Source organism: Leptopilina heterotoma, unplaced genomic scaffold, assembly GCF_015476425.1.
Source record: "Leptopilina heterotoma isolate Lh14 unplaced genomic scaffold, ASM1547642v1 Lhet_121, whole genome shotgun sequence".
In the NCBI taxonomy this organism is placed as follows: domain Eukaryota; kingdom Metazoa; phylum Arthropoda; class Insecta; order Hymenoptera; family Figitidae; genus Leptopilina; species Leptopilina heterotoma.
Window position 1 is genome coordinate 1,165,690 of NW_025110839.1, and position 25,831 is coordinate 1,191,520.

Genomic DNA, 25,831 nt, shown 5'->3' on the forward strand with positions numbered 1-25,831 from the left:
AAATCTTAAATAGTCTATAAATTTTCTTTCTAAAATTCAAAAAATCCATAAGTAAAGTTACAAAATTGCAATTTTTATTATTTATTTTTGTATTTAAATAATTCAATTCTCGCGCAACTTTCTTTTATAAAAATTGATTTGAAAAACAATTTCAGTGAAAATTTTAGAAAATATTTCAAGAACTGCAGATCTAATTTTAATTAAATTTCAAAAGCAAGTTTTACACTAAAAGTATTTTGAAATTTTAATTCCTTGTCGACAAATAAATAACAACAAGTATTCAAATATTTATTAAACAAAAATTAATGAACATTGAAAAATTTTATTTAAAAATTCTGAATAAATGAGGTTTTAAAAAAATCGAAATTCAAATTTTTGGAAAATAATCGAATTCCCGAAAACAATTTTAGAAATTGAAAAAATAGAAAATTTATTTATTTAAAAAAATTATTATTTTAATATTTTCCTTTAAAAATTATTAAAGTTTTGAAAAATTTTATTTAAAAATTCTAAGAAAAATAATTAACTTCTGGAAAAAATTGCATTTGTAATTTTCAGAATCGTAATTAAATTTCAAAAGATTTTACATTGCAATTATTTGAAATTTCAATTAAAAAAATTCAAGAAATAAATTATTTTTATAATTAATAAAATTCTTCTCAGGTATTTAATTATTTTCAGTACAATTTTTATAACGTTCTCGAAAAAATTCAGCTTTATTTTTAAAAATTTTAATAAAATTTTGAAAAGAATTGAATTATTAGGTACAAACAAAATTTTAATAATAAAATTTTCATCTACAGTTATTAACAAACAAAATTATTTTAATAATTTGAAAAAATTTTTCGTAAAATTCAATTATTTTAAAAATTTTCAACTATAATAAAAAAATTCAAAGAAATTCATTAAAACAATTTAATTAAATAATTAAAATGTTTCCTCTAAATTAAATTATTATTTTCAATCCAATTTTAATAAAATTTACCAAAAAAAAAATGCATTTTTTTTACAATTTTTAATAAAAGTCTTTAAAAAATTTTTAATAATATTCTACCCAAGAATTTAATTATTTTCATAAATAATAATATTCTTCGTGAGAATTCACTTATTTTCTTAAATAATAAAATTCTTCGCCAGAATTCAATTATTTTTCAAAATTTAATGAAATTCTTCGAAGGAATTCAATTATTTTCATATAATTTAAATACATTTTCTATAATAATTTAATTCTTTTTAACAATTTCAATTACATTGTTCACAAGAATTGAATTATTTTCATAATTTTAACAAAATTATTAGAATAAATTCAATTCTTCTCAAAAATTTTTATAAAATTATTCACAAGAATTTAATTATTTTCAAAAAATCTTTTAATAAAAATATTGAAAAAAATTCAATTCTTTTTAAAACTTGTAATAAAATTCTTGGCAAGAATTCAATTATTTTCATAAATAATAAAATTTTTCTCGAAAATTCATTTATTTTCATAAGTAATAAAATTCTTCGCCAGAATTCCATTATTTTTCAAAATTAAATGAAATTCTTGTCAAGAATTGAATTTTCAATTTTTTTTTGTAATTTTTATTAAAATTCTTTAAAAAAATTTAATAAAATTATGAGCAAGAATTCAATTATTTTCATCAATATTGAACTTCTTGGCGGAACTTAAATTATTTTCAATACAATTTGAATCAAATTTCTTGAATGAATTGAATTCTTCGAAGAAATTGGATTACTTTCAAAAATTGTTAAAAATTCTGAGATGAATATTATTATTTTTTTAAAACTGCAATAAAATTAAATAATAAAATTTTTATTACAATTATTAAAAAACACGATTATTAAAAAATTTTGAAAGAAGTTCTTCATAAAATTTCAATACTATCAAAATTTTTAATTATAATTAAAATAATTAATTATACGAAAGAATTCAATTCTTTTTGTAATTTTTAATAAAATTTTTTACAAATTTTAATAAAATTCTTCGCAAGAATTCAATTATTTTCTAAAATAGTAATAAAAGTCTTCGTGAGAATCCAATTATTTTTAATACATTTTTAGTAAAATTTCTCGAAAGAATTTAATTATTAAAAAAAAATTTAATATAATTCTTCGATGGAATTCAATTGCCTTAAAAAAATAATTTTTAGAATTCTCAAAATTAAAAAAAAAACCATTAATTAAAATTCTTTAAAGAATTGATTAGTTTCTTAAATTGTCCACAAATTCTTTTTGGAATTACAATTAGTTTCGAAAAACTACATTACAATATTATTAAAAAAACGGATTCTTAAAATTATTTATAATGTTTAAAAAACTAAATTTTTCTAAAAGAAAATAAGTTAAAATTTTTAAAAAATCCACTTTTTTGACTAATTATTAAATTAAAAATTTTGTTAAAATCATGATATATTCTTAGAATCGATCCGAGACCTGCAAATACTAGGCGACTTTTTTTTACAGCAGACTTGTTAATAATTAAAAACTACATAAAATCTGTACAGAGAAAAATTATTAATTTTCTATTAATAGATTACGTGTATAATGCAGACATTTCACGAATAGAATAACAAAATCTAATTAACAATAAAAGGTAATCGAAGATTACTATTAAGTAGTACATATAATTATAAAAAAATGTCCATTAGGCACAATTAGTATCTCCTAATTTAATGGAAGAAAACTTCATGATTTCTTCATAAAAATTAATTTCATAAACCACATATATTATTAGTAAAAAACAGACTTTGGTTAGCACCTCTCTCTCTCTCTCTCTCTCTCTCTCTCTCTTTCTTGTCCAAAGTGCAGAACAATTCTTGTTCTGAAAAACAATTCCCTTTCGTTTAGCTACAGACGACTTTTTATTTAAAAGAGAAATTTAAAAAAAAGCCACGACTTAATTATCAATAACTTCTTTTCAAATAAAGTTATGATATTAATAGCCGTTTAGTCATTTTCTATCTGAAGCTAAATTGAGTCTTAAATAAAAATTCTAAAAATTGTTTCTTATTGGAAGTAGAATTTACTTTTTTTCACGGTAATTTGTATATTATTTTGTGACTATTACGCAATATCTTTTATCGCAGTAAACTGCTCTTAGTACCGTCTATTTTTTTTTTTTTTATTTATTAATTGAGAGATTAAAAGATTGCGTTATATTTAATCACTACTCTGTTATTCGGTAAGAGTAAAAAAAATGTTTTCTTAGGAAGACATGAAATGGATATTCATCCGAAAAGTTTCTCGAAGCAACCATGACAATAGGGTTTGTCATTTTGTTCCTTGAATGTTCCTTTATTTAGTTGCTTCAGGCAGAATGCACAGACAAAATGTTCCGGATGGAATTTACGGAACATTGCCGTTATACAGCGACCTGCGAATCAAAAGAGAATATAAATAGATAATAAAGACAATTATTTATTATTTAATTACAATTATTTTTCGCTTCGCACTCATCTACTAAAACTTATTATTTAGTTCTTTATTTATGATTAGTAACTGTTTGAATACTTTTTTTTTGGTTTTGTGCAACAAAATACTATTTTATTCTTTTTCTTTTCAATATTTGTACAAGTTTAAACCCGCTAATAACATTCCAATCACAAATTAATTACTTTCATAAATAATAAAATTCTTCGCCTAAATTTAGTTATTTTCAACTTTAATAAAATTTACAGGAAGAATTCAATTCTTTTTAAAACATTTAATAAAATTCTTAGCAAGAATTGTTTTATGAAGTTTTAATCAAATTCTTCGAATGATTTAAATTATTTTTAAAAAAATGTAATAAAGTTTTGAGATGAATATAATTATTTTATAAAAACTTTCATAAAATTTTCAATTGCAATTATTAACTAACTCGATTTTCTTTAAAACATGAAAGAAATTATTCATACAATTTGATCGCAAAGTTTTCAATTATAATTATAAATAACTCCATTATTTTTATAAAAATCAAAGAAATTCTTCAAAACAATTCAATTATTTTACAAAATTAAATAAAATTCTTCTCAAGATTTCAATTATTTTCATAAATTGTAATAAAATTCTGAGATAAATTTATTTTCTAAAAGTTTTAACAAAATTAAATTATAAAATTTTGTAATTATTTAATTATTAAAAAACAGGATTATTTTGGAAACTTGAAAGAAATTCAATCATATGCTTTGAAATTTTTTCAATTTTAATTATTAAAAAAAACTTTATTATTTTCAAAAAATTCTAATAAATTCTTTAAAACAATTCGATTATTTTTATAAATAATAAAATTCCTAGCGAGAAATTCTATTATTTTTAATACAATTTTAATAAAATTTCTCAAAAGAATTCTATTTTTTTAAAAAGAATTTTGAAAACTCGACGAGTTGATCTTTCGAGGATTTGAACTTTTCAGATTTTGAATTTTCGATGTTTTGAACTTATAAGTAGTTTTCGAGGAGACTACTAGATTATTTTCAAGATTTCAGTTCAATTATTTTCTAAAATTTATAACTAAAATTCTTCTAAATTAATTATTATTTGTAATTCTTTTTTTGAGAAAGTTCTTTGAGACTTCAATTACTTAAAGAAAAAGAGAAAGTTCCCCTGAAATAATTTTGAAATCTATTTGGATAAAAATGTTTCAAGGAAATTCACCTTTTTAGAAAATTTTGAATAAAAATGATTAAAAATCGAAATTTTCAAAAATTTCAATTTGAAACTTTTTGAAATACAATAATTTATCAAAACTGCTACATTTTCAAATCTATTTTCAAGATTGCAATTAAAATTATTTTTTTCTAACATTTTTGACTAAAATTCTTATAAATCAATCATTTTTAATAATTGTCGAGAAAATTCTTTGAGAATTCAATTATTTAAACAAAAAAAGAATGTCCACTGAAAATACTTTTGAAATCTTCTCGTTTACAATTCAAATTTTCTAAAATTTTAATTTAAAATCTTTTTGAAATTCAATTATTTATTTCAATTATTTTGAAATTCAATTCAATTTTTTTAACCCAACTGTTATAAAATTCAATTATTTTTGAAATTTCCAAGTAAAATTATTCGCTAAATAATTTATGAGTAATAATTTTAACATAAATAATTCAAGAATTCAATTATTTTAAATAATATTCCAATTCATATTCTGTAAAATTCAATTACTGTCACAAATAGAAAAATTATAAGGTTTCGTATTAAAATTTCATTTCAAAATGATTTTAAATTTTCAAAGTAATTTCAAAAAGCAATTCAAGAAGAATTAAGTTTTGTTAATATTTTTAAAGTTTGCTGGACATAAAAATCCATAATTCTAAAACTTTAATATTTTTTCAGTACTTTTGATAATATTTTCCAGTTTTTCTGAACGATTACACTTTCCCTGAGTTTTTCCCGATTTTCCTGACTTCTACTATTTTCTGACTTGATACTTTTTTCCTACTTCCTAACAATCTTAAAGCTATTTTTTGCTACTTTCTGTTTATATTAATTGACGAGTGCGAAGTCTAAAATTCTGATTTCAAAAATTGAATTTCGATTTAATTCAATTTTAATTGAACGAGAAAACGAAGAAAGAAAGTTAACGAGAAAGTTGAGTTTTTATATGAAATTTGAATTCTACCTGTGATTGGTTTGTGACATCCAGCACAAAGTGAACCTCGTTTAGCGTGATAATGAGTTTCACAGTAGGGTAAACCTTCGTGATCAAAGAATGATCCTCCCTGAAATTTTTGTCTGCAATCCTAAAACAAACAAAATTTTCAATTGAAAACGATTTTTGTATATAAAAAATATAATTTAGAAAACAATCGTTTCAGTTTGATTATAAATGTTTTTAAATACTTTGACCACAACAAATTTCGAGAATATTCACCATCTTTTAATTATTCAAATTTGAGGAGCAATTTTACAAGTCATATAAAATTGAAAAAATGGAGAAAAATTGAAATGAAAAAAAAGTAGAAAACTGATTCAAAATCGGTGCTGTAATTTTGGGTCGTTTGCAAAAATGCAAAAGAAATAAATAAAAATAAAAGAAATGAATAAATACAAAAGAATAAGAAGTAAATAAAAAATGAAAGAAATAAATAAAAATAGAATAAAAAATAAATAAAAACAAAAAATAAAAATAAATAAATAAAACCAAAAGAATAAAAAATAAATAAGCAAAAAATAATAAAAATAAATAAATAAAAGTAAAAAAATAAAAAGTAAATAAAAGAAATAAATAAAAAAGAATAAAAAATAAATAAAAACAAAAATATAATAAATAAATAGAAACAAAATAATAATTTATGTACGGGAAATGTAAAAGGCCGAAAGGTCATACATATGAATCCAATAAAATATAAATAGAAACAAAATAATAAAAATAGAAGAAATAATTAAAAATAGATACAAAAAAATAAAAGAAATAAATAAAAATAAAAAAAAAAAATTAAAAGAAAGAAAATGTACAAAAATAGAAATTTCTAATTCCAGGCAACTTTTTCGATTTATTCAAAAAATTTCTCATTTTCATTGACCAAAAATGAATCGTTAAAAAAAGCCCAACGTCTAACGTTCTACCCAACGTTCTGACGGGTAGAAATTGCCAAAGCTTTATTACGAAAGCATTTAAAAGCTTCGGCCGTCGATCGCGTCATTTTTGCACACGACCCAAAACTACAGCAGCATCGCTTTTGAATCAGATTTCAAACTCACACAGAGGCAACTCAATGTGTGATTGAATCTCATCACTTCGTCTCTTAACCTTGACCCGTTACCGCAGGCGGTTAAGAGGGCATTAAAAACACACTCGAGAAATACGTCATCGAGAAGACGATTCAGAGTGTTGTATTATTCAATTTTTCCTCTTTTATTATTATTCTTTTTTTTCTTTTCTTTTTTTTCATTTTTTCCTTTTTTTTCTTTATTTTTCAAATTGTACAAGATTTCTCATCAAACAAAAATCAACAATATTTCTTATTCAATAAAATACCATCGACCAACAAAAAAAAATCGTTTTCTCGAAGAATATTTCCCCCTTGGAATTGTTTTCCAAGAATAGAAAAATCAATTTTCTTTTTTTTTCTTCTTTCGAAAATGGAGAAAATTCATTTTTCTAGGGGTTTAAAAAAAGTGTCAAGAACAATTTTCGAAAAATCGAAAATCATTGTGTGTCGCCTAAAAAATTGACCCTGAAAAATTGGATATTTTTTTTGTACTGTTTATCTCTCTCTTTTTCTCTCTCGCGCAGCATCGTTCATCACCTGTGAAAAAATAAATACGGGAAGGCTCCTCATAATTGGAGCCGAGGGCAAAGGGGTTCAACATTTCCAGCGACGCAACAAGAAAGACATTTTTTCTTTCTTTTGGTCGACGACAACGAAAAATTTTTGGCATTTTTTTTACGCTTCCTCTTCTTCCTCCTCCTCGTCATCATCGACTCCGACGCATTTAGGACACACCGGTTTGCCCTCCATGGCGTAGAACGATTTTCCGGAAACCGGTTTCTTGCAATCCTGAATTGCAAATTTCATTGTAAAATTGCTCAAAATTTTGAAGATTAAAAAAATGGAGGAAAGAAAGGAAAGAAGGGGAAAAATAGAGAAAAGAGGAGAAAAAGGGGAAAATTTTCACCTTTTTCTGTAGAGAAAAAGGTGAAAATAGGGGGGAAAGAAGAGAAAATAAAGAAAAGGAAGAAAATAGAGAAAAATGGACAAAATAGAGAAAAAGGGGGAAAATAAAGTAAAAGGGAAAAAATGGAGAAAAAGGGGAAAATGAAGAAAAGGGGAAAAATTGGTCAACAAAAATAGGAGGTAAATTTGAAATCTGAAAATTGTAAAAGAATGTTTTTAACGGAAAAAGAATGTGGATAGAAATAGTTTCCTACCCTGCACACGAAACAATCCGGATGCCATTGACTATTCAGGGCTGAAATATAATTCTCCATTATTGCCCGATTACATCCACCGCATTTTGGCGCGAACATATCGAAATAATCTTCCCGGCAATAAGGCTTTCCGTCCCTCTCATGAAAGCCGTCTTCGCCAAATTGCTTTCCACACTGGGCGCAGAAAAAGTGCTCCGTGTGCCAGGTTTTCTCCAAAGCCGTCACGCATTTCTAAAAGAGAAAAAGGCAAATTTCAATTTAAAGTTCCTCCCTCGTTCCTGACTTGTCGACAATTTCAACAATAAAAGTACCAACAAATGATATACAATTTTCACTATTTTAAAAATAATAATCAAATAAAAAATAAAAACAAAATGAATAAAAAATAAATAAAACAAAAATCAAAATAAATTAATGCTGCTGTCCAAAGTAAAAACCTAGTTAGTCACATTTGCCTTAACGGCAAATGCGACTTACTAGGTTTTTACTTTAATGAAATAAATAAAACAAAATTAAAATTAATGAATAAAAAATAAATAAAAAAATAAATGAATAAACAATAATTTTAAAAAATTGAATACTCGATAATTATACAAAATTTGACAAAAAGCATCAACTGTTCAACTTGGTTATATTTTTCACAATCATCAGGAGTTTGAATAAATTTAATTTCTGATAATTGTGAAAAAAGTATCAATTTTTTAAACTTGTTATCGTTTCTCTAATCTCAAGTTTTTAATTCAGAAATTTAATTTCGATAATTCCTGAAAAATGCGACAAAAAGTATCGATTTCTTTCACTAGTTATCGTTTCTGCAATTCGAAGTTTTTAATTCAAAATTCAATTTCAAAAATTCTGAAACATGCGACAAAAAGTATCAATTTTTTGACTTGTATTTTTTACAATCAGAATTTTTGAGTAAATTTAATTTTATTGTAAAAATATTAATTTTTCGGGGGCATTTTCAACACCCTAGATTTATATATAAATATGAAAATCTTTATATTTATATAAAAATCTATACAATTATATGTAAATAAAAAAAAATACTTTATATTTATATGTTAATACAAATATACCGTATATTCACAAATTCATTTCAAATTTTCCAGAAAAATTAATTTTTCGAAAAAAAAGGTAAATATACGGTAGATTTGTATATAAATATAAACAATATTTATTTATATATTTTTTCGTTACGAATATTTATAATTAAAAAATATTTCTAGTTTTCCTTTGAATATTTCTGTTGCTTCGACAATAATTATTGAATTTGAATAAAAACGACCGAATTTTGAATAAAATTCATCGAGCGCGATTGTAAAAAATTGAAAGTGTAAATAAAGAAAAGAAAAAAAAATGGCACCGAATCTATTTTTGGTACTTTTTGTCAAAATGCGATTGTCGTTGTCGTCGTTTAAAAAAAAAAGAAGCCGAGCTCCTTACATCGAGAATGGGACCGTTACAATAATTGCATCTCGGCGAGAAAAGATTGTGATAATCGGGCTCACAATACGGATGTCCTTCCCTCTCGAAAAAGTTTCTAGTACCAAGTTCCTGATTGCAATGTGTGCAAGTAAAATGTTCCGGATGCCATGTTTTCCCCAATGCTGTGATCACCTGCAAACGAAATATCTCAGTTTAATAGTTCTTGAAATTGTTTTTCAAATAATTTCCATTCAATAAGGAAAGGAAGGAAAAAGGGGAAAAAAGAAAAGAAAGAGAAAGAAAAGCAAAGGAAAGAAAAAAAAGGAAAGAAGAGGTAAAGAAGGAAAAAAATGAGAAAGAAAGGTAAAGGGGGAAAAAATAAAAAAAAGGAAAAGAACGGAAAAAGGGGAAAAAAGGAAAAAAGAGGAAAAAATGTAAAAAAGGGGAAGGGGGTGTAAAATGAAAAGAAGGGAAAAAAGGAAAATAAAGGAAGAAGTGGAAAAAATGCAAAAAAAGGGAAAAGAGTGTAAAGGGAAAATATAGAAAAAGAAGAGAAAAAAAGAAAATAAGGAAAGAAGAGGAAAAGAAGGGAAAAAAGGAAAATAAGGATAAATGGTGTTAAAGGAAAAGAAAGGGGAGAAAGAGAAAAAAGGGGAAAGGGGGTAAAGGAAAAGAAGGGTAAAAAAAGAGGAAAAAAGGGAAAAGAAGAAAAAACGAAAGGAGAAAAAGGAAAAAAATAGAGAAAGGGGAGAAGAAAATAAAAGCGAAAAGGAAAAGAAGAGAAAAAACGAAAGGGGGGAAAAATGAAAAGAATAGAGAAAGGGAAAAAGAAAAGAAAAGTGAAAAGAAAAAGAAGAGAAAAAAATGAAAAAGGAAAGAAAAGGAAAAGACAAACCTGCCCAACGATTGGCTTCTCGCAGGCGTTGCAGCATCCCTTCTGAGTGGTATTGACTCCTTGACGGCTCATGTCAGCCTGTAAATTACCTAGCATAGAATCAAGCTGATTTTGTTTAATGTGAGTCGCCTGGCTCGTGCTCGTGACAATTTGACTCTCCTCGTATTGTGGCTGATAAAGATGCTGCGTGTGCGTCTCGCGGATATGAATCCTCGTGGATCCCTGATCGAGTGGCGGCGGTGGCAGTGGACTCGACGAGCTTTTCGTTGCTTTGTTTGGCTTCGCGTACGGCGAATCTGTCACCGTTTGACGCTGATGATTATTTCCGTGGATCTGAAAGAATAACAGAAAATTAAATCAGTCGCCGAGGTTCAAATCAATTTTCATCACTTTTTTTTCTCCCTCGATGTATTTTCCTAATTTTACAATTTTATTTTCGAATTTTTTTTAGTTTTTAAATTTTTCTATTTTTAAAAAGCTATTTCCAATTATTAAATATAAATTAAACGAAATATATTAATTAAATTCTATTCTAAGAATAGAATTTTATTTCTTGATATTGCCAATTTTTTCTCTCTTTCGAATTATTTTCGTGACGAAAAGAATTTTGAATTCAGTTTAATAATTTACTGCAAGAATAGAATTTTATGCTACGAATATTTTCAAAACGAAATAATTTTAATTACTGTAAAAACTAATTTAATTACGGAAACATTTCTTTTCTTAATTAAAAAAATTAATTCAATTTCTCTTCTTTTCCCCTTTTTTCCCATTCTTTCATTGTCAACTTCTTTTCCTTTTTCCCTTATTTTAATTTAGTAAATTATTGAATTCACTAATAAAATGTAATTCCTTGACGCTAAGAATTATTTTCTCTTTCGAATTACTTTCAAACCGAAATAGAATTTTATTTCCTGACGCTACGAATTTTTTTCTCTTCCGGATTATTTTCAAAACGAAAAAATTCCAAATTCTTTGAAAAAACTTATTTAATTGCATTAATTTTTATGTTTTAATCTCAAAAATTAATTCAATTTAATAATTTACTAATAGAATATAATTTCTTGAAAGAATTATTTTTCTAAGCATTTTTTTTTTTTTTTTTTTTTTGAAACGAAACGAAACTTTATTTTATTTTTCGACCCCGCGAATTAAATACCGAAAAACAAATTTAATTACAAAACTGTTTCTTTCTCAATAAGCGAAAATTCGTAAATTTAATAATAGAACAGAATTTTATTTCCGACACCACGAATTTTTCCCTCTCTCTCGAATTATTTTCGAACAAAACGAATTTGAAATACTTTTTTTTAAAAACTTATTTAATCCCGTAAAACAATTTTTCCCGTTGAATTAAAAAAATAATTTCAAAATAAAAGAGTCGATTTTTTCCCGATGCTACAATTTTTTCTCCACATTTCTTACAGTCCTTTTTTTTAATACAAATAAAAAATCGCGAAAATAAAATAAAAATGAAAGAAAAAAAATTTGATTCGCGAAGGAAAAATGGAAAATCCCGAATAATTGAAGAATTTTGACAGAAGAGGGAAAGAGAAATGGAGAAAGAGAGAAACGGAGGAAGAGAGAGAAAGAGAGAATGTTTTGACGGTTGATTATGTGAGAAAAGTGGAGCGTGAAAATATTGAGACCTGATCGCGTGAATGATAACCGTTTGGTGTGAGCGCGTGCTTGCAAACTGACTCTTGAAAGCTTTTGGAAACGGTAGTTGACTGTCTCTATCCCCACCAGGTTTTTTGGTTTCTAGGTTTTTTTGCTCCCCTTCCCCCCCCCCTCTCTCTCCCTTTTACAATGTCGGCTTCCTAATAAACGCGGAACATTTAGGCGAGTGATCGCGTCGACGAAGATGATGCAGGGTGTGGCGAGGCCAGGGGCAGATGACGGTCCGGGTGGAATGGAAGTTATTTCGGTAACCTGGCCAGCCAAGAATGGGCAGGAGTGTGACTATAACGTCAATGATTACTATACTCCCTCAACATCATCTATTTCTTCATTAATTCCCCCCTTATTTCAAAAAAAAAAATTAAAAAATAATCCTAATTTCCCCTTTTATTCTCCAAAAATAATTTTCCCTTTTTCTATTTCTTTATTATTCCTTTTGCTCTCTATTTCTATTTCTCTCTATATTCCCCCTTTTTCATCTCTCTTTCTTCAGCAATAATAAATTAATATTCCCCAAAACAATTTCCAAATATATCCTTGGAATTTATTTTCGTCAATTGTTTTGTAATATTTGTTAAAAAGATTTTCGAGTAACATATTCACAAAACGGATGGAATTCTGTCTGTGCCAAATGGTAACAAACGTCGCTCAGTGCGCGCAATTCTAATGTTAGCTTCGCAAATTTTCCAAGAAGTTTAGCGGACATTAAACATCTCTAGATAAGAGGTGTTTACCATTTTTCTGGAAAAATTCCAAATAATTATTTTTGGAAATGTAATTTTTTTCGCTTTTTTTCTCAACTATATACACTGAACGAAAATTAAAATCTCTTAATTAGTAATTAAAATCAAACTAAGAGGCGAAAAAAAGCAAATTGAGAAAAAAGAAAATAAGAAAATTGAGAAAATGAAGAATTGAAAGAAAATGAAAAAAGGAGAATTGAATAAAATAAAACTGAAAAAATCGGAAAATCGAAAAAAAACGTGCCTTGAATTCCGATAGCGAAGCCATAAGATCGTCTAATTCCTTAGTGGCACTGCTCGCAGTGTGTCCGTTGGTTGCGAAATTTTGATCGTATTCGGATCGAATGTAAGGACTTCCGGTCGAACCGAATCCATTTGTAGGCTCAATTTCTGTCGTTGTTTCTTGAACTGTGACCTTTACTCTTCCCTCCGAAGGATAGTATTCCCTGTTAACATAAATAGACAATAAAATTCAACTCATTAATAAAATTATAAATTCAATTATAAAACCAATGCTTTCCTTAGAAAGCAACATTTGTTATAATAAAATAAAATTATATAATAATAATCCAGATATTCTGTCCTCACGTGAAGTTTAAAGCTTTTTGATTCCAAATTGCTTTACAGCTCAAATTGTCATGTCAAAAGTTTGTCATAATTAATTTGCATGAGGCTGAAGTCTGAAACGTTTTGAAAAACGAAAAATTAGAAAATAATTTTTTCTCTAAATTCATCTAATTTGTGCCTAATTGTTTTTTAAATTAACTTTTTTTAAAGGAAAATTACTTACAGATAACTTAAAATTGAAGCCAAAATAATAAAAATAATATTGTCTAATTTTTCGTTTTTAAAAACGTTGAAAACATCAAAGTCCCCTAGAATTTTCACAGGACAGTAAAGTAAGGAAATTTTATCAAAAATAAATATCAAATTATTCAAAATCTTAAATAGTCTATAAATTTTTTTCTAAAATTCAAAAAAATGCAAAAGTAATTGAAATTTTTAGAAATAATCAATTATTTATTTTTGTATTTAAATAATTCAATTCACGTAGCAACTTTTTGATAAGAATTCATTTGAAAAAAGAACTGTAGCTTAAAAATATTTCAATATCATTGTAGTTCTAATTTTAATTGAATTTCAAAACGTTTTACAATTAAAGTATTTAAAATATTAATTTCTGCTGGACAAAAATTAATTAAATTTTATTTTATTTATTTATTTATTTAAGATTCTTATAAAATTTGAAAAATTTTATTCAGAAATTCTGAATAAATGAGGTTTTTTTTATAAAATCGTAATTAAAATTTTTTGAAAATAGTTGAATTCCCAAAAATAATTTTTAAAAATTGAAAAAATAGGAAAATTTCTGAAATTCCATGAATGTAAATTTTATGTTTCAACGAATTTTATTTTCTCACTTTAAAAAATTATTTTTAGGAATTATTGTATTTTTTGAAGAATTGTAACTAAAAATTTAGTAAAATTTAGTAAAAAAAAATTGCAGTTGTAATTTTTAGAAATAAATAAATTTCAATTGTTTTACATTGAAATTATTTGAAAATTTCAATTAAAATAAATAACAATAAGCTTTAAATATTTTTTTTAACAAAAATTATTGAAGTTTTAAATAATTTAATTTTAGAGATTATCAAAAAGAATAGTTGTTTTTAAAAATCGTAACTAAAATTTGTTGAAAATAATTGAGTTGCCGAAAATAATTTTAAAAATTTTTAAAATAAGAAATTTTGTTAAATATTATGGAAATCAATTTTTTATTTGAAAGAATTTTATTTTATTTGCTACTTTCTTAATAAAATTATATTAGTTAATAAAATAAAACAATGCATTCATAAAGGAAGCAAAATTTATTTGTTTATACAATAATAAAAAAAATTGTCAAAAGATTAAAATTTGTTAATAAAATAGAATTGGTTAAGTAAATGAATCGTGGGATACTTTGGTAAATAAATAAAATAAAATAAAATAATAAAATAAATAAAAACAATAAAACAATAAAAAATAATAAACAAAAAAAAAAAAATAATAATAAAACAATGCTTCCATAAGGAAGCAAAATTTGTTAATACAATAAAAAATTTGTTAATAAAATAAAAAAAATTTCTTAATAAAATAAAAAATTTATTAATAGAAAAGAATGTATTAAGAAAAGAATTGTATAGCACGTGCAATTTGCAATTTAAGACATCGATAAAATGACAATTTTTCTTTCCGCAGATAGTAATATTTTTTCGAAAAATTATTATTATTGAAATGATCTCATCAGGTATAACCGTTTGCCAGTCAACACTCATTTTTCAACTTTAATAAACCTCGAGATACATTTTTCGCTCAATTTCATGCGATTCGTTTCATTTTAGAGATAGAGCGATAAATAATGTGGAAAATTTAACGTCCAACAATATTGGCCATGAAGAGAATTTTTGGTTTTATTTCCTCCTTAAGCTTTTCAATTTTTCTGATATTCTCTCAATTTTATTTGAGAATAAAGACAAATAAAACATTATTATCATTATTTCTATTAGTATAGTATTATTATTATTATTTTTATTATAATATAATACTAATAATAATAATTATTGTGATTTTATAATATTATTTTCATAATTTTTTAAATTTTTTGAATTAGAGAATAATTGTAGTTAAAAAATCTAGAAAATAATTGAAATTTGAAAAAATTTATTAGAGTTGAAATTTTTTAGAAATAATAACATTTCATAAGATTTAAAATTGTAATTTTAAAAAATTGTAATTCATGTAGAAAAATAAATAACACAATTATATAATTTAATATAATTTAACAAAATTACGAAAGCATTGAATAATTTAATTTAAAAATTCTAAAAAAAGGTTTCTAAAACATTTTAATTCAAATTTTCTCAAAATACTTGAATTACTCTATTAATAACTAATTGAAAAATTTTTCAAACAATTGGAAATTGAATTATTTTCAAAGCATTCAATAAAAATCTTCGCAAGAATTCTTCTTAAAACTAAATTATTTTCGATATAATTTTAGTAAAATTTTTCGAAAGAATTCAACTATTAGATATTTACAAATATATTAATAAAATTCTTCAAAAAATTCAATTATATTTTCAAAAACTTGTATAAAATTCTTTATAGAAATTTAATTTTTTTTAATACTACTACTTTCATTAAATTCATTGGAATTGAATAATTTGCAAAAGTAAAAAGATTTCAAGAATTAATTCAAATTTATTTTTTGAAAAAATTAAATTTTCTCGGAGAATTTTTACAAGATTTTTAAAAATATGTAATTGAAATTTTCGAAGAAATTAATTAAAATTATATTGAAAATAAGGGAAATCCTAATAAGAATTTTATTATTTATATAAAAATAATTGAATTTTTTACGAAGATTTTTATTATATATAAATTTAACTTTTTGCAAAGAATTTTATTACAATTATTGAAAGTAATTGAATTCTTTATAAAATTCAATTATTCATTTTAATTTAATTTTAATTACATTTTCTCGAAAGAATTCAATTATTGAAAAAAATGTTGATAAAATTCTTCAAATGAATTCAATAATCTAACAAATTTTTTGATAAATACTTTGAAAAAAAAATTTATTTGATTATAATAACCGATTAATTGACTATTATCAATTAAATATTTACTTGAATCAAATATTAGTATTTATTGGAGTCAATTAAATAGTATTTAAATTTTGAACCAATAATTTCAGTATTTGAAGCAAATACCATTTAATTAACTCCAATAAATATTATTTGATTCAATTAAATATTTAATTGATAATAGTCAAGTAATCGGTTATTTGAATCAAATAAAATTTTTTTTTTCTGTGTCTAGAAAATAATGTAAAAGGAAATCAGAAAAAAGAAAATAAAAATTAGTGAGAGAGAGAGCTAATAAATAATGAAAATAAAGTTGTTTCGATAAATTTGAAGAAAATTTCAATCCTTATGTCTATTTTCGTGAAATCTTCAGAGATCGATGTATCTCAGTGTTCTATATTCTCTCAATAATGAGTGTGTGAGGCAAGACACAAAAATAGCATCGATATGTATATCATCAGAAGGTAGAATCCAGCACATTTTAAAACACATTTAAATAATAAAAAAAAACAAGTTTCCTGTCAGCTCTCCTCGATATTTCAAGTAAAATCACCTTTAATGTCACAATTTTATTACACTTTTATAGCAATTTTAACATTCTTCTTTATCGTCAAAAATTTAATTTAATTTAAGCGTAAATTATTTTTCATTCAAAAATTAAAAAAGAAAAGAATTTTAAAAAGAACAAAACGTTAATATAAATTAAAAGAAAGAGAAACTTACCCATTTGGAATCACAGAGGTATTTAATTCTTCTAATAAGGAATCAACAGTGGGTCGTGATGTTGATAAAGTGTTTCCCGGTGAATGGAGTGTAGGACTAATTGTAACTCCATTTGATGCTCGACTATCTGTAATTATTTATAACAAATTTCAATTAATCTTTCTGCTTTTTTTATCACTTCATTATAATAATAATAAACTTTAGATATAGACAAAAAAAATCACTAATTAGTCAATTTTTCATATCTTACTTTTATCAATTAAGAATTTCCTCGGATTTAAATTTTGATAATATCTAGATACGAATAACAATTACGAAGGAAAAAATGTCATTATTAATTAATAATAATTAACAAACAAATACAAAATATTTAAATTTAAATACAATAATAATGTTCTGGATTATATAAAAAACGAAATTTTAAAAAAGTGACACAAAACTTAACGTTTACAAAAATTATAATCAATCGTGACATATTAATTATTACGACAAAATTTCGTAATTAAACATGATGCGACAAATACACAACTTGTCATCGAAAATAATTTGGAAAATTTCCAACTTGGCCTCAGTCTCAAACGTGTCAGGTGTGATAAAGTTTTTTGAGACTTGGAAGGTTAAACTAATTTTTTTTTCTACCTCAAAATTATTACAATCATAATTAATTATTTTATTATTTCTATTTTATTAACTATATAAATATATTTTTTTTAAATTATAATTTTCCGAAATTCAATTATCTTCAAAAAATTTTAATTACAATTTTTCAAAAGACCATTTTTTCCTAATCTCTAAATTAAATTACTCAATAATTTATACTTAATAATTTAAATCCTTCGCAAGAATTCAATTATTTTTACAAGTAACACAATTTTCCACATGAATTCAATTATTTAAAAAAATCTAATAAAATTCGTTGTAAGAATTCAATTACTTTCATAAATAATAACATTCTTCATAGGATTTAAATTATTTTTAATACAATTTTAAATAAATTCCTCGAAAAATAAAATTATCTTCAAACATTTTTTGCAAGAATTAAATTAGGTACATTTCACAAATAATGAAATTCTTCACTGAAATTTAAATATTTTCAAAAACTGCCATTTTAATCAAACTTTTCAAAAGAATTCAATTATATAAAAATAATGTAATAAAATTCGTTGCAAGAATTTAATTATTTTCATAAATAATAAGAATTCTCCACTGTATTTCAATTATTTAAAAAAATGTAACAAAATTCCTTGCAAGAATTGAATTATTTTCATAAATAATAAAATTCTTTCCAGGATTTAAATTATTTTTTAACAAAAAATTAATAAAAATCATTGCAAGAATTCAATTATTCTCCTAAATAATAAAATTCTTCACAGGATTTCAATTATTTTTAATACATTTTTAAGTAAATTCTTTTAAAAATGTAACTATTTTCAAAAATTTTGTTTAAATACTTTGAAAGAATTCAATTATCAATTATTTTTAAGAATTTTAGCAAAAGTTCTTTGATAATTTTCAAATCGAATTGTTTCCAATTCAATTTTATAAAATTTCGATTTTTCGGAAATTCTTCAATTAAATATTTAGAAAATAAATAATTTCAAAACAAAATTCAATTAACTTTTTCAAAAAAATTAATTCTACAGAAATGTCAGTTAAAAGTATAAAAAATTCAATTTTTCAAAGATTTTAATTTGAAACCTTTTCAAAATTCAATTATTTCTAAAAATGCATGCTATTATGCTTTTAATATTCAATATTATTATCTAAAATTGTAACTGAAATTCATTTTAAAATCAATTTTTATTAGAAAATTCTACTAGAATTCAATTATTTAAATACAAAAATAAATGATTTATTGAATGAATTAAATATTTCTTAAAATTGAATACTCATGAAGAATTTGATCAACAGATTTTTATATAACTGAATTTTTTCGACGAATTTTAAAAAAACTTTCAAGAATAACTACATTTTTTAAGGAATTCGATTAAAATTGTTTTAAAAATAATTGAAATTGTATGGTGATTTTTATTATTCATAAAAATAATTGAATTTCTGTAAAAAATTTTATTATTTATGAAAATAATAGAATTATTGCGATGAAATTTATAAAAAATTTGTAAAAAGTTGAATTCCTGTGAAATTTTTATTATTTATGAAAATAATTTAATGTTTGCTTAGAATTTACTGAATTTTATCAAAATTTCTATAAATAATTGAATTCTTTTGAAAAATTTTATTACAATTTTTGAAAATAATTTAATTTTGGAGAAGAATTTTATTAATTTTAAATATAATTTAAATTTTGACGAGAATTTAAAAAAAATTTTTGAACATATTTGAATTTCTGCAAAGAACTTGATGACTTTTGCAAATAATTATTGAATTTCTCCAATCATTTGTAACGTCTCAAAAATTCAAATTTTTCTAGTACTTTTAATTCTTTTTCTCTGATCAATTCTACTTTCCCAGACTTTTCCCCAAATTCCCTGACCTCTGTGACCTTTTTCTTTACTTTAAATTACATCTTTGCTTATTTATTAAAAAAATTTTGATTTGTTGTCTGACAAATCGAAATTCTTCATTTTTTTTATTTATTTTTGAAAGAAAGTTGGAGAACTTTTTAACAAAATGTTAAATATTATTAAAAAAAATTTTTTTAATTTGCAAATATCTTAGTTAATACACTTAAAATTGATATTGGCTTATAATTTTCAATATTATTTTTTTGTCAGATTTATGAACAAGAACAATAATAATAATAATAATAATGAATTAAATTTTATGAAATTACGTAGGGGAGATTGGGGAATTGTGGGCCACTCCATTATTTAACAATATTATTTTAAAAGTTTGATCATCCAATTTTTTTTATTTTCTTTTGATCGTCTAAAGTAAACCACCTGAAAAATTGCATTCAAATATTTATTTTGGGTTTTTAATTTTTATTGTTTTTACTAGGACTTTCAAAAATTAATTAAGGAAAATATTTTTCTAATTATTGTGTCGCATTGGTCATTCGACTCAAAAAAAAAAAAAAAAATTTTTTGTATCAAATTTAAATGAATAAATAATACAAAACTTTTTGTAAAATGAAGCACTTGGGGAATTGTGGGCCACAATTTTGGGGAAGTTTATGTTGCTTGTTTTTGTCGATTTAATTGCACAAACACAATGCAGGTACATATTATTAAAATAATTTAACAAACGCAATTCTATTCATTGCGATTCATGCGATAGAGCTGTTCACTTAAAACGTAACATTAATGGTATAGCCTATTTTACTTGTCCACATATTGTGATTCTGATTAATTTCATTCTCTTACTTTTTCTTTTCTAATTTTAAACTAATAATTAAACATTTATAACATTTAATAAATATATTTCATCGTTATTCTTCATTTTGAAATTAATTCAGACAGTGGCCCACAATTCCCCAACAATTTTAAAAATCATAAAAATGCATTTTTTGGTATAAAACTCAAATTTTTTTAGGTACGTGATAATTTTAAGAAACTGACTATATAATTTGAAAAAAAATTTTTTGTGTAAGATATTGAACTAAGAAAAAGTGTGGCCCACAATACCCCAATCTGCCTTACTTGTCTAGGTACAAAACTGTAAGTGAAATAAATTTACCTCTGTCTTGAGTGTGAGTATTATATCGAGCATTGCTTAAATCTTGCAAGAGGGTATCTAATTCCGATAGATTATTATTGAGCGAGGGCATTTTTCCTCCACTTGAGCTTTGATTGTAAGGAGCACTTCCGGATTTAATGATAGCTTCCTCTATGGCCTCACGATTTTGATACGTCGGCTGTTTAATGAAAACAGAAATAATATCAATTTTACAAATTTCAATACCTGGCACACGCTCTGAAGAAAGATACTATTTCCATTCAAAAAATTACAAATTTTTACTTATCTTTCTTCGGAGCGAGCGCATGATTAAAAAAAGTAAATTAAAAATTTTCCTTTACCGATTGTGATAGAAGTGGGGAAGAATTTTGTCGATTGTCACAAGCTTTATAAGAAGGAACAGAGGCGGCTGATGAGTGACTTCTCTTTCCATTGAGAGAACCGTAGCCGGGTGTTGTTGTTTCAGGTGAAACTGTATTTTGCAAATCAGCAAGAAGAGCATCTGAAACAAAAAAAGAATAAATTAAACATCTCAATAAAAAAAAAATAATCCCCTCGTTTAGAATCGATGAAAAAAAAGAACAACTACAGAAACTTTACAAAGCCTCCACCAGATTTTTTTAATTATACATTAAAAAACACACACCCTACAAAAAATATTCCTACTTCCTCATATGTACCTTATTTACCATGTTTACCATATTTTCCCAAAAGACAAAAAATACAACAGAAGAGAAACATTTTATTCAAATGATAAATTACATATTAAGTTTCATTAGAATCGAATTTTTTTTCTCAAAATAAAATGATGCGCTTTGAAGAAAAGACACAAATTTTAAGTTATCAGGGTGTCTACAATTTTCGATCAACAAAATTCCCGGCTTTGTCCTAATTTTTCCTGGTTTTTTTCTCATCAAATTTAAATTTATTTGATTTCGAACATAAATAAATCTACCAATTTCTTTCAAAATTGTTAATAGATTTTTTTATGAATAATTAAATTCTTTTGACGAATTTCTTTAAATTTTTTGAAAATAATGTTCTTTTTAATAATTTTAATTAAAAATTTGGAAAATAATTAAATTAAACAAAGAATTTTTTCAATTTTTAAAAATAATCTTGTCTGTTAACAATTATAATTGAAAATTTGATTGTAATTCAAATTTATAAAAATGTATTGATATTAATTGAATTTCTGCAAAGAATTTTACTATATTTATAAAAGTTATTATGAATCCTTCCAAAGAATGTTATTATTTATGACAATAATTAAATGTTTGCGTAGAATTTTATTAAAATTTTTGAAAATAATTGAATTGTGGAGAACAATTTAATTATTTATTAAGATAATTGAAATTTTGAGGAGAATTTAAAAAAAATTTTAAGCATAATTGAATTTCTGCGAAGAGTTTCATTACTTTTGAAAACAATTGAATTGTTTTTTAGAATTTTATGGAAATTTATGAAAATAATTGAATTCAAGTGAAGAACTTTTTTTAAAAATAATATTCAAAAGAATTCGGCAAATCTGAAGAATTTTGTTATTTATGGAAATAATTGAATTCCTGAGAAGAATTTTTTTTACAGTCTTTAGAAATAATTGAATTTTTTCGACCAATTTTAATAAAATTTTTAAGAATAATAATTACATATTTCGAGGAATTCGATTGAAATTGTCTTAAAAATAATTGAAATTCTGCAATGAGTTCTACTATTTATGAAAATAATTGAATATATTGCGAAGAAATTTTTAAAAATAAAATTATAATTACGGTGAATAACTTCCCTTGATTATTTAAAAAAAATTTAAATAAAATTCTTTAAAAGAATTTAATTATTTTTAATAGAATGGGAAAAAATTTCAGTTATTTGTTTATAAAAATTCAATTATCTTGAAACAATAGAATTAAAAAATTTCAAAAATCTTATTTTTCAGAATTTTCAAAAAAACTTTGCAAAAATTCAATTATATTACAAAATTTTAAGTGTGTATCTTTTTTTAAATCAACTAATAAAACTAAGAAACATGAATACATTATTAGAATATGAATCTTTATAAAATTCAATTATTTATCAATAATTATATTAAAATACTTTGAAAATTCGATTTTTTAAAAACTTTTTAATGAAATTCTTTAACAAATTTAATTATTTTCAGTTGAATACCACAAAATTTCTATTAATTCGATAATTTTTCTAAAAATTTATTTACATATACTAAATTTCAATCAGTGACTGATTTTTTACTATAAAATTAATTATTTCGAACTAATTCGAATTTAGAGAACAGAATAAATATCTATTAAAATTTAGTTATAAATTGAAAACAGAAATTTTTAATTAAAGTAAAAAATAAAGTAAGAAATAACACAAACAAAAGCTAAAAATGATTTGATCACCTTTCTTCATAGCGTCATTTTATAAAAATAATATTTCGATTCTTGAAGTAAAGACTCAATGATGTAATTTATTAATTTGACTGAAATTTTTCTTGCGAGTGAAAATTATATACATTGACCAAGCAGACAATAAAAAATTGAAGTTTCAATTTTGAATTGAAATTCAAGTTTGAATCCAAATTTGAAGATGGATTTTAGATTCTTTTTACAAAGGGTTTTGTTGCCACGACCTTGAATTAAATTACTTACTAAGATATTGTTCCCATTTAGCATGACGAGCGGCAGTTGCCAATCGAAGATTAAGGGATGGTGACGAGGGTCTCAAAACGTCTGCCATCTTGTTAGGATTTGTTATCTTAATAATCTATATAAATATAATAGTTGTTTTCAATTAAAAAAAAAGAATTTTAAATTTTCTGTCCACACTACTTATATATTATAATAATCGTTCACTAGTTTCTATTTCACGCTACTTTTTCTTTTGGACAAAAACACTCTTTTTACACTTTTAACTTTCTTTTGTCTTATTTTTGTCAGAGCAATAATTGACATTTCCGATAAAGTGAAAAACACAGGAAAACTACGGAATTATTGAGAATATGGGATTGTTAATGCAATGAAAGATTTTTCGAGTTCTTTTTTATTTTACTCGAAAAATTTGAAGAATTTCACAAGTGCGTCACACATGACGCCCTCTGAAGAAAGGAAACGAAAATTTTGGGTCTTCAAATCGAAAAATTAGTTTACTTGTTGTCTCTTTTTTGAGAGCATGTTGCAAATTGATTATTTCAAAAATTTATGAAGCTGAAGTCCGCAACGTTTTTAAAAACGAAAAATCAAAAAAGAATTTTTTTCCAAGTTAAATTCATCTCTAATTTTCATGTTTCTTAATTTTTAAGAAATGAATTGTTGCTTAAGATACAATTATTAAAAATTAACATGATTTAGAATCAAAAATAAAAAAACCGTCCCTTTATTTTTTCGTTTTCGTTTTTAAAAACGTTGCGGACTTCAGTATCATAAAAATTTGACGAAATTTTATAGATTTTCGTTCGCAGTTTTCTTGAAAGTATCAAATTGATTCTAAAATGGATCAAGTTGATGCCAAAAGTTTAGATCAATTTTTAATTTGATACATATTTTTAGTATCAATTCATTGCAATTTGATGCATGTTAAGTTAACAGTGTTAAATTGGTTCAAAAGAGTCTCTGTTTGTTAATTTACAAAAAAAAAAAAAAAAAAAAAAAAATGAAGGTCAACCGCACAAGAAAAAAGAAAAACGTAACAAAAGGATAAAACAACAAAAATCGTATAAATCATTAACGATTTTCGAAATTAAACACAATTTTTTTTTTGCACTTATTACAAAAATGTTTTCAAACGAGTCGGGTCAGTTTGAAAATGGAAAAGAAGAAGAGAATAAAAATAGCAAATAGGAAGAAAAAAGTAACGATAAGAATTTATAAAATTTTTATAAACAACTTCCATGCGATTTCAACTCAATTTTAAATATTTTTGGAGCAACCTCGCCGAATTACTTGAAACTTGGTAATATTTGATTTATTCGTATAAAGTTTTAGAAAATTATCCTTTTGAGCTAAAAAAAATTGTTTATTTACTAGATACAACAAATTACTGAAAATTGTTAAATTCTTCCTATGTTTTAAAAAATTAAACAAAAACAAGTTTTGTTTTTTGCATTTAACTCAGGATTTCTGTTTACTCATTTTTACGATTAGCTACTATTTGGATACTTTTTTTTTTAAATTTATGACACTAAAAGCTACTTATTTCAATGTTTAATAAATTTGCAATACTTTAAATTTGCTTATAGTTGTAATAAAGAAATAATTCTCAATATTTTTAATAAAATTCTTAAAAACAATATTCAACATATTTTAATAAAACTCATTCAAACGATTCGATTTTTTTCAAAATGTTTTCGAATTTCAATTATTTTCACTATCTATTATTCGAATAAACAATTTCCCAAAAGAATTCAATTATTAAAAATTTTTTTATAAAATTCTTTGCAATCATTCAATTATTTTCAAAAATAATAAAATTTCCACAGGAATTCAATCATTTAAAATACAATTTTCAATTCTTAGCAAGAATTCAATTATTTTTATAAATAATATAATCTTAGGAATTCAATTATTATAAAAAATTTTGATAAAGTTCGTTACGCAAGAATGCAATTATTTTCATAAATAATAAAACTTATCGCAGAATTTCAATTATTTTTAATACAATTTTTAATAAATTGAATTCCTCGAAAAAAATGATTACCTAAAGAATTTAATTATTTAAAAAAAATTTTTATAACTTTCTTCGCAATAATTCAATTATTATCATAAATAATAAAAATTATCGCAGGATTTTAATTATTTTTGATAAAGTTTTAAATGAATTACTCGAAAAATGCAATTATTCTTAAACATTATTTTATTAAAATTCTTCTAACATAATTCAATAACTTTTTACAGATTTTGATAATAATTTGGATAATTTTCAATTATTATATCTAAGATTTTAATTGAAACTCAATTTTAAATCAATTCTTCTTAGAAAGTTCTACGAGAATTCAATTATTTAAATACAAAAATAAATAATTTATTGAATAAATAAGTATTTCTTAAAATTGGATTTTTATAAAGATTTATCAAAATTTATTTGAAAATAATTAAACTCCTACGAAGAATTTATTAAAATTTTTAAAAATAATTAACTTCTTTCAAGAAATTTAATTAAAAATGCATTGAGAATAATTATTAAACTCTAATATAAACAAATTACATCAAAATCTTTATAAATAATTGAATTCTTTAGAAGAATT

At 23.3% G+C, this 25,831-nt stretch overlaps 1 protein-coding gene across 6 annotated transcripts in view; it reads right to left on the minus strand.

The window, feature by feature from the left end:
* Nucleotides 1-2,195: 2,195 nt before the first annotated feature.
* LOC122511029 (leupaxin) overlaps nt 2,196-25,831 on the minus strand; it is a 53,163-nt gene continuing 29,527 nt past the window's right edge. For 3 of the 6 annotated variants that reach the window (XM_043626052.1, XM_043626045.1, XM_043626027.1), the window contains 10 exons: nt 23,241-23,355; nt 20,934-21,094; nt 20,593-20,770; nt 16,954-17,080; nt 12,849-13,050; nt 10,182-10,514; nt 9,305-9,478; nt 7,859-8,089; nt 5,606-5,726; nt 2,196-3,373 (listed from right to left, as the gene is read on the minus strand). In XM_043626052.1, coding sequence (XP_043481987.1) covers nt 3,228-3,373; nt 5,606-5,726; nt 7,859-8,089; nt 9,305-9,478; nt 10,182-10,514; nt 12,849-13,050; nt 16,954-17,080; nt 20,593-20,770; nt 20,934-21,094; nt 23,241-23,328 — 1,761 coding nt within the window. In that variant the 5' untranslated portion in view covers nt 23,329-23,355 and the 3' untranslated portion in view covers nt 2,196-3,227. Of the gene's footprint in view, nt 3,374-5,605; nt 5,727-6,836; nt 7,488-7,858; nt 8,090-9,304; nt 9,479-10,181; nt 10,515-12,848; nt 13,051-16,953; nt 17,081-20,592; nt 20,771-20,933; nt 21,095-23,240; nt 23,356-25,831 lie in introns of those variants that run through there. The other 3 variants (XM_043626070.1, XM_043626036.1, XM_043626060.1) reach the window with 2 other exon arrangements.